At 30.8% G+C, this 10627-nt stretch overlaps 1 protein-coding gene across 5 annotated transcripts in view; it reads left to right on the top strand.

The window, feature by feature from the left end:
- LOC106458284 (host cell factor 1-like) overlaps positions 1-10627 on the top strand; it is a 100412-nt gene that overhangs the window by 61391 nt on the left and 28394 nt on the right. For 3 of the 5 annotated variants that reach the window (XM_022384452.1, XM_022384454.1, XM_022384455.1), the window contains exons 18-21: positions 623-803; positions 3226-3389; positions 8449-8953; positions 9169-9603. In XM_022384452.1, coding sequence (XP_022240160.1) covers positions 623-803; positions 3226-3389; positions 8449-8953; positions 9169-9603 — 1285 coding nt within the window. Of the gene's footprint in view, positions 1-622; positions 804-3225; positions 3390-8448; positions 8954-9160; positions 9604-10627 lie in introns of all 5 variants that reach the window. The other 2 variants (XM_022384456.1, XM_013917776.2) reach the window with 2 other exon arrangements.

A 10627-nucleotide genomic window follows, 5' to 3' on the forward strand; every position in this document is an offset into this window, starting at 1 on the left:
TATATATATATATATATATATATAGTTATATGTAATGTCTTAAAATACCATACTTTTTATTATTGAGTATAAAACTTAATGATAATTTAATCTACAATTAAACTTTGTCTGGACTTGAATTAACAAAGTTACTGAAGTATTATACCTAATTTGTGTTCTAAAAGACCTATTTCAGTAAAATAATGACATAAATGTTCCCCTTCATGAGCAGCAGTGGTCCTGTTGTATAATTTAATATTCAGTTATATTTTCTGCATGTGAGACTTAGAGTCTTAAAACTGTAGTCTTTTTCTTCTTTTTTTTAAGTTCATAGATTTCCTTACATGACCTAACACGATGTGATAGTATTTACAAATAAGTTCCCCTATCTTTGTAATAAATATTTGAATACTAGTTTTGCTGCTATGTACTTGGGTAATTACCTTTTGTTTGTTGATGTATCTTAAGCAAAATTCAACTTCAGCTGCATTGTATGTTGATGAATGATTCTATTAGATATTTTGTATTGAGGTCTTGTAACAACTATCTATAGTACATTTTTCTTATTCTTTGTCTTCTGGTCATCTTTTAAAATCAGTTGATAGATTAATATAAGAACCTAAACTTTATGTTTTACAAATAGGCTCTGAGTGGGGTTCCTATATCAGCCATTGGGAATTCGGCCAAGGTGATGATCGTTTCAGCACCAACAACAAGCCAAACCCTGGTGACAGCTGATAATATTGGAACAACAGGTGTTCAACTTTCAGAATCTCTTGAAGGAGCTGGAGATTCAGTTGACCAGAAAGCACTAGCTGCAACTGGTATGGATAAATTGTGTAAATAGTGATCCATGTTTGCATCTGCTACTTAAAATTAAGTTATTCATCAGTTTTTGCATATCAGTCCTTCATTTTAATAAGTAAAAGGAGAACTGTAAATTGCTCTCTCTAAATTAACAAGGAGAGCAAATTGTTCTCCTCAGAACAAAAATTATTTTGGGATTTATAAAAACAAAAATTAAAAATCCCGTAATCAGCATGGCAAACATGAAGATTTCATTCACTTTGATAACGTAACAAACTTGCTTTCAAGCTAACATGATTTCATGATGCATGTGCAAATTGATGTCCTTTAAGACAAATTTCCATCAGAGATCAACAGACTCTAATTGTTCAACAGAATGCCTTCGACTAGAACAGAGCCAATCAGCATCAATATAACATGAATGCTCACCACGAAAGAGCAGGTGTAACATATAACTTATTTCAACGTGAAATATAACCCCTATACGATGCCAACCAATATTATACATACATACACACAACTTGCCAGTTCAGTTGATGTTGTTCAATGCAATAACTTTTGACAGCACTGGATGGAAAGTTGTATTTTTTGTGTCTTGATTTCGGCAATCAAAATAAAGAATGAAAAATCTCATCAACGAGTAGCATGCTCCTAGAATTTTAAGGAGTGCTGTTATTTATGCCCTTTGGACAGAGTTAAGAAGCACAAAGGAGCATGATTGTGCTCTTTAAAAATGATGTCCTGGCACATTGTGTAACATTTATAAATCATGCAAAAGCTCTGATTCTTGGAGCATCAGGTTAGAAGTAAAATATGATTAATACTGGTATTTCCATCAGATAGTAATAAAAAGTCAGTTACAGTGTGAAACACACATTTTCCAAAGAGTAATGCACTTCTGTGAGATCTTTCAAAACATGTAGAAAAGTCATGAATATGAAAGATTGTTTCAGAGAGTAGTTCAGGACCAGTGATGATAACAGACTATAAAATTGTTTTTCTGAAACTTAGCTCAAAACAAATCAGTGAATCGCATCCACTAAATATCACAATTGCTTTGTAAATGTAGTTAAGTAATAAAAAAGTTTATACATTTTGCGTTACATGTATTTAATAATAACTAGCTAACTACATGTATATAAAAAGAAGATAAAGTAGTGACACAGTATTCAACAGTTTTAAGTTGCTTTCAATTCACTTCAGAATTTATAGAGCTCACAAATGTTAGTGCATCTGTTGAATGAGGTTCTTATAGTACCTGTTTGTGGTTATCAGCTCCTGAATGAAATTATTTTGAGAAAATTTGATAGGTATTAGTTATATTATCCATAGGCAAAAAATAAATTGGAAGTAAGATTGAACATAACAATCAATAGCTGATAGTTCTTATATTATCACTGAGATTTAGATAGATCTTGATACTTTTTTACGTAAAACTTTCCTTCAAGATCTGTTTAAATCTCAGTGATAAAGACATTGATTCTTTGGCAGCTGTGATTTATCCTAAACTTTTTTACGTAAAACTTTCCTTCCTCGTCACGTTTTGTAATTATTTTAGAAAATATTCATATACATTTGTAAAATAGTTATTATGCAGAAAAGACACCTTATATGAAAACAAATACGTTTGTTATGTAAGACATTGATTCTTTGGCAGCTGTGATTTATCCTACAGTTTATTTCAATTTAAATAAAAAAAACATAATAGTAATAGAAATTATATCACTATCAACCTAGCTTATACAACACTGTAATAGAGCTGTTGTTCTGAAAAAGCTACACAATATACACCTTTGTATCAAAAGTTATTTTTATACAAGTAATAAAACATAGTACACTTTTATTGGTTTTGTAAGATGTAACATTTATAATCATATAGTAATTGAACAGTGAATGGTGACACTTGAACACTGGTCAGTCTACATAGGTGGAATTTTTTTTTCAAAAGTTTCTAAAACATTGTAATTATGAACAGTCGTGTTCATGTAATGATGTTCATGGAAAAGAACATTTTACCTGTATATGAATTTTTCATGGAAAGGAAGAAAATTCAAATATTTAACATCATTTTATATTGATTATCCATATAATAAAATGACAGTTAATTTACAGTTTCTGTTAGTGAAACTTTTGTTGCTTTTTATTACAATCTAGGCCTAATTTTCATAGATTTTTGCACTGGGAAATGTTTTTGCCATTGTAGTGGTTAACCTGAACTTTACATTCTCATTCAGAAGCATTATTTGTCAGTGGTGAATGGCAAGAGAAAACACGGTAATATATTTCAAATTTAACCCGAACTGTGTAGAGCAGTCATAGCAGTAGAAACTATTATCAGGTTAGATAATGATACACATGAAGCAGAATTTTATGACGTATCAAAGTATTTAATAATTATATATATATTGTGTATGTTGATATTTTTCTTCCATGTTGTAGACCTTGATCTCACTCAGGCAGCACAGCTTATAGCAAATCTTGTATCTAGCAAAGAAGCATCAGCAGTGGAAATGCCTTCACAACTTTCTTCTGTAGCCATGGAAACTGACGATTCAGAGAGTGCTCTGGATCAGTCTACTGTGTCTCATATGACAGAACAGGAGGTAACTTTAATTAGCATTTTGTAGGTAAATCATGATGTTTGTATATGGTTTTCTCCCAACTGTTTTTGAGTAAAAACAAATGTATATGGGTTTCCCACAGTCATGTTTAACAATAGAAATAAGTGGAAAAAAAAATCACATATTAAACAAAGAAGAACATACTATAAGATACAAGATTTTACAGTAGTGTACTTTTCAAAATTTAAATTAATAACTAAGCAACATTAATTCAATATTTAAAAAAAAAATTCATAATTATGATCAATTTGATCCGTAATTTCGAAAAAGAAAAATCTGAAATATTTCTACTCTCTCACAAGTAGAAATTGTAAGAGCATTTCATTATATATGGGAACATTAAAAAAATCGGAAGTTTAGCTATTTCTATTAAATGTTTATCAGTGTGTTTTGTTCTTCATACATATAATGGGCTATGTATATGGCTTAGTATTTCACATTCCCTTACTTAATCCACACAAAAATGCACCTTGAGCTATGAGGCTGAGGATGCATTATAAAAATGACAGTTAAAAAATCCAATCAGAGAAGTTGTAGCACAGGGGTTGTATTTGGGTACTGTTGACTAGCTTCCTTCCCTCTTCTGTCAGTTCAAATATAAGGATGGCTATGTACATATAGCAGGTGTAGCTTTGCATTAAAATTCTTAACAAACAATTCATGCCCTTAACTAATTAAGTATCTATTAAGAAAATGTAAATATTTGTTGGAGAATGAACCACTATAATTTAATTCTCTCACTACAAAATTGGTCGAATCGACTGACCTCTAACCATTTTGTTCTTGTTACAGTCTCCATCTATAACTTATAATACACATTGTGTATCTTCACAAAATTTGGCAGACTTTTAGTAAACATTACAAGTCTTTTGTACATAAAAAATCGGATTTTTTAATGGAGTATTTTCACTAAAGATCTGTCCATGAATATATATAGTACTTCCATATACTAGGCCTAGTAATAAGTGATTTACACTTTAATATTAAAAATACTCTCTTCATCTCAAAAATCTCGGTTTTTATTTGTGTAATCTTTGTTTTTATCCGTTATTTTCTCTACCCTAACTTTATACAAGGTTGTTCAATTTGACTGACCTTGTAACCATCAAAAGAAAAATAGAAATAAATCTGTATAACCTTTTTTTTTCTTTCTAGAATGACTTCAAATTGTAATATGAAACTAAATTTATTTATCCTAAATAGCTTTACACTCATAACATATACATCTATCTATACTTAAATGTTATTGTTTTATTGCTCTTTGAACCCTGTCTAACTACTAGTCATGCCATTATAAGTTGTAAATCACTTGGCAAATGTGCAGCTCATGTTACTCTATAAAATTACATTACACACAAGCTGCTCATGAGTGTATCTTGTGAAACAATTTTTGTATTGTTATTTATTTCACCTAATATAATCTTAACTAACACAAAAAAATTCCTTTTTTTTATATGTTAGTTACCTTTATAATAATAAATATAGAATACACATTAAAAGCAAAAAAAGTACTTACCTGGGTCCTCCTCTTTTTCTTTTTGCTGTCGATTGTTGATGACACTTAATCCTACTTTTTTATACTAATGGTAGTACTGCACTAAATAATTATATAATAATTATATTCATCTAAACTCGTCTATGGGTTTCCTGTGGGAATCAAGCTTGAACTGAAAGTGAAATTGGCAGTTATCTTTACAGAAAACAACACAATATAATACGTCATTTGATGAATGAAAACTTTGGCTTTCTATTTGTTATAAATGATATAGTATTGAATGTCAGAGAGAACTATTGGTAATTTCTGAAAAAAATGTGATAGGTGGGAGTGGCAAGAGTGGTCTAATTATATCTTTGATAGCTCTGTAACCAAATAAGATTGAAGACTATGACAATTATGCTTTGCCTGAGAAATGATGATGTTGTAATAAGTAATTTAGGAAAAATTTCATTCTTTTTTGGAGATGTGTTAAATAAATTAGAAAAGAGGGGATGGGTAGAGAGCTAATATCACAATTTTCACACTAGGTGAAATTCGAGATTTTTAAAATATTGTCTTATAAAAGTAAGAACTTAAAATTTATTTACTATTAAAATATGGATTAGTAGCTATGTTTTTATCCTATATTTATTGGTATACCATGAAAATAAAGTACTTTAATTAAATTTTTAATGTAATTCACTAAAACCTCGTTACATGCACAGAAAATTGATGCCTGTGGCAAGAGGGTTAATCGGGTTGTGAGTGTCAAATACAATTAATTATATTGTCAATTTCTCCTGCTTATACATCATTTTCCACAATACTGGGTAGAATATTTAGATAAATTATTCTTCAAGTATCAAACAATCTTCAAAACAAAAGAATTGACTTCTGAAATTACACAGCAAGATTTAATGCAATATCAAAATAAATGTTGTTTTGAATGAGCATGCTTCTTCTAATGGTCAAAGTATGAATAAGTTTCTTTCAGTCTTCATTAAAGAGGCAAATAAAATATTGGATGTGTGTGTGTCGTCTAATAGTGAATCCAAACATTTATGTTTTGTGTCTTGTTGTCACACAAATGCTTTCCATACTTTAGGGCCATGTGTTGTATGCTATACAAGTGATAATCTACCCTAGAGTTAGCCGTGGGTGCTGTGGACTAGCTGTCTTCCTTCTGTTGTATGAACTCAAAGTTATGTGATGGCTATGGGCAGACAGCAATTTTTAGCTTTGAGCATATATTCTAAACAAATAGACTTTAAAAATTAATGTTGCAAATTGTTTCTCTTTCTCTCTTTAATATTGACATTTTAGGTACGTAAACTTTATTCTTTCAATATAAAAATAAAAGTTATTTTTGTGGTACAAATTATCTTTAGCATATTTCCTGATTAACTAATATCAAAAATTTATTCAACCCTGCAAATAGTGCAATTCAAGTTGGCTTGCTTTACTCAGTATTGAATATGTTATATTTAAATAGTGTTTTATTATATGTACAAGTTCGAGGTCACTTTCATGTCAATCAGGGTTTAATAGAGAGAAATGGAACACAAATTTAATCATTCTGAAAAATATTTTTCAAGATATATAATATGTTCTAATGAGATACATTATAATGAAGAAAATGAATGTACAGGCAGTAAACATTGTGGTGAGAATAAAGAATGTACAGGTGGAAAACATTTAAGAGAGGAAAAATAATGCATAAATTGGGCACACTGTATGGCAAATAGGTCCTGTTAAAAACAAGGTAAATCTGTTGGTGAATGCTGTGATTGCTAGTACTCTACTTTTGCAAAACAAAATCACATGAAACTTACTAGTTTATCAGCTGGGAGCTGTCGTTGAACTGTAATAATCATATGTTCATATTGTTTACCTGAGGCACCATTTTAATTGATTAATATATTTATGCACAACAATAATAATTGTCAAAAGATAATCCAATAAAAATTGATGTGATTGTTATGAGTGAATAATGGAAGGGCGTGATTATTGTTCTGTGGTTAGTTGTAGAAGAAATACTTGAATTCATGCTACAGGTTGTTCACTTGCCATTAAAAATATGTTTGTTGTGACTGAAAATACTGAAGTGTGATGGAGTGTAAATGTGAAGATCCTACTCATGTTAATTAGACACCATAAGTGAACCTATTTTTTTGTCCCATCTCAGTTCCAGACACTAAAGAGAACAACTGTAGCTAGTAAGTGGGCTGTATATAGACTTTTTACAAGTTGTCAAATCTGATACCCAAAATAAATAGATAAATACAAAAAATGACTAGATAAACTTATTAATCCCATAGATATTAATGATGTGCAAAATGAGATTGAGATAAGCAGTATAGACTTCCAGTCAGATCAGATTATTGTAGATTTGGCATGTAACACTTCTTCAACACTGATGCATGTAGCTGATCATGACCATCATAAACATTTGCAACCTTTTTCTAATATATTAAAGTTATGAAACACAGAATGTAAACAGCTCAGTTGATCAGAGACTTCATGCATTATTGCCTAAAACAATAAATTCAGTAACAGATCTAACTGTTAGTACAGACAGAAAAGCTGATATATTTACAATGTACTTTGCAAACCTTACTGAAATTAGGTAGAAACAGCAAAAGAAACTAGTACAGAAACTTTTATGCAAAGTTAAGACCCTTACAGAAGAAAAGGGTAAACTGTAACAGTCAACTTTTTGTGTGGAGAATATGAATAGTGATAACAATACCCATTTTTATGCTGGACACCCAAATGTTGCTACATTTAATGCTTTTTTGAAGTATCTTTGATCTAAAGCAGAACAGTTAACGTACTGGCATGGAAAGGAGACAAAATATCATGTTGGAATTTATGGGCTTACTTGCTGTGTTACCATTGGTGACACAATTCTAGCCCCTAGTCTACTGAATGCTAGATTTTCAATGTGTGATTTGGAAATAAATGCATAACTGACAGCCGATTGAGATCAATTTAATGCTTACATGAAACTGGAGTAATGTTATGATCACTGTTTCATCATAGCCATATTGACTAAGCTTTAAGTATTAGCTGTTTTTCAAAGTGCTTTATAAGTTTTCTATATATCTTGTTAAAAGACTTTTACAATTCAGTTTTAGATTACTGTAACTTTCTGTAAGGCTTATATGGTGTGAGATGCAGTCTTAGTTAAACAAGAAGATTTAAAAAATCATGGCATGTTTATTTCCAGTGATTTATAATAATTCCAGAATTTAATAAAAGCATATTATAATTTATTAATTCTCAAACTTGCCTTGCAGCAATTCAATGTACACCTGTAGATATCTGAAAATTATTTAGAATGAAATGCCATATAAGAAGGAATATCAATGAAAATGGCTTAAAATTAACAGTCAATGGCCATTGAGTGTTTTAACAAATGTAATAAGCTATATTGCATGACAAAGCTATAAGATAGTAAATGTTAGCTGTGATAAATATAAGCTTGTATATTTCAATGCTGTCAATATAAAAATTTAATAAAGGTTGTATTTTTATAAATATCTTGGTTGTTCATGTTTTTAGGAAGTGGACACACTTGAACCTATGGACATACACTACACGCAAAGTGATGATGGGCTGATGAGTTCCCTTGAGTACAGAGAAAAAGTACATGGTGATGGTATAAACATTATCAATGGGGAAGGATATGAACAATTGTCTTGTACAGATGATCAACATTGTGGTGAGGATCAGCAACCTTGTATAGATAAGCACTGCGATGAAGGAAACAAGTGCACAGATGGAATACATTGTGGTGAAGAGAAGGAATGTGTGGATGGTAAGCATTGTGGTGAGGAAAAAGAATACACAAATGGTACACATTATAGCCAAAAACAAGAATGTTCTGATGGGATACATTGTGACGAAGAAAAAGAATGCACAGATGGTAAACATTGTGGTGAGGATAAAGAATGTTCTGATGGGATACACTGTGGTGAAGAAAAGGAATGTACAGATGGAATACATTGTGGTGAAGAAAAGGAATGCACAGATGGTAAACATTGTGGTGAGGATAAAGAATGTTCTGATACTCCCTTTCTTCACCACAATGTTTACCATCTGTACATTCCTTTTCCTCACCACAGTGTAATCCATCAGAACATTCTTTATTCTCACCACAATGTTTTCTATCTGTACAATCTTTTTCTTCACCACAGTGTTTACCATCAGAACATTCTTTATCCTCACCACAGTGTTTACCATCAGAACATTCTTTATCCTCACCACAGTGTACCTGCATAGATAGTAAACACTGTGGTGAAGATAAAGAATGTACAAATAGGAAACATTGTGGCGGGGATAAAGAATGTACAGATAGGAAAAGTTTTGATGGTGATAAAGAATGTACAGATGGAAAACATTGTGGGGAGGATAAAAAATGTACAGATGGGAAACATTGTGGGGAGGATAAGGAATGTACAGATGGAAAAAGTTGTGGAGAGGATAAACAGTGCATAGATAAAGACTGTGGTAAAGAAAAGGATTTTACAATTGATAAAAGTAATAGTGAAGAACAAGATAATATAAACAACAAACTTTCTAGTGAAGAAGCAAAAAGTAAAAATAATAAACCTTCTGGTGTGGACAATGTGGCAGGACAGAATCCTTCCAAAAGGGAAATCAGAGAAGCTGTTGATACTCTGGCATCTAAGGAAATTTCATCAAGTGATGATTCAGGTATTTTTTCTCCTACTTAAATAAGTTTGTAACAGAAGTGTGGGAACTATGTAATGAAAGAAGTGTAAAAGACAAAACTAGCATAAGTGCCAGTGTTAGTATCTTAATGTTATGTGTTTGCTTCAGTGAAAATTCTTTTGTGTATTCATCGGTTAAAAAAACAATAGTAAAGCTCTAAAGTTTTTAATCCATTGTCTTTAAACAGATTTTCGGTTGTTCAAAATGAAAAGCTTTATATATTTTCTTGGGTTTATTTTGTGAATATGTATATTAGCAGCCTATAGAAGTCATTGGTCATGTTGTGGTCTTATAGAATAATGTTGTCATATTTGATCAAAAATTGCTTTGACCTAAACTATAGTTCTAAAGGGAAATTTTAACATTTTGAGGTATATTAATATTCATAAAATATATCCAAAAAAATTGTTTGTTTATTTAACATATCATTGACTAAAATAAAAAAAGTTGACTATTTAGAGCAGCAAACCTATTTATATTTAAGTGTGTGTAAATGTAGGTTTCTCTCATTATATTGTGGTTGCCTGACCTCCTATGGGATCAAGAAGTCGTAACTTGCTGAATTTCCAGTTCTTCTGAATCATAGTAAAGTTAATTCACATAAATAATTGGTGTTAGAAATATAATACATAATTCTAATTGATCATTATGATTAAAAAATCTCATTTGTAAATAACTTAAATAACATTGATAATAATTACAATCCACTTACTTAATCTGGTTCATATCATAACAGTCGTTCATGAAAATTAATGATATAACTGCAGTCCAGACCACTTATGTTTGTTGTATCCTAGCTGGCCCAGTTATAACTGGATATGACAAGTGTAATGTGGTTGATATAACATATTATTCTTTGCTTTTACTCATAAGTTCTTAGAAGTACTAGTTTTTTCCCATGGATACCTTGGTTGCATGACCCACTCCAGGAACAAGAAAACTTGCTTTCTGGTTTGCCAGTTCTTCTGTACGATAGTTAAGTTGATTCAAAGAAAATAATATTTAT

Source organism: Limulus polyphemus, unplaced genomic scaffold, assembly GCF_000517525.1.
Source record: "Limulus polyphemus unplaced genomic scaffold, Limulus_polyphemus-2.1.2 Scaffold439, whole genome shotgun sequence".
NCBI lineage: Eukaryota > Metazoa > Arthropoda > Merostomata > Xiphosura > Limulidae > Limulus > Limulus polyphemus.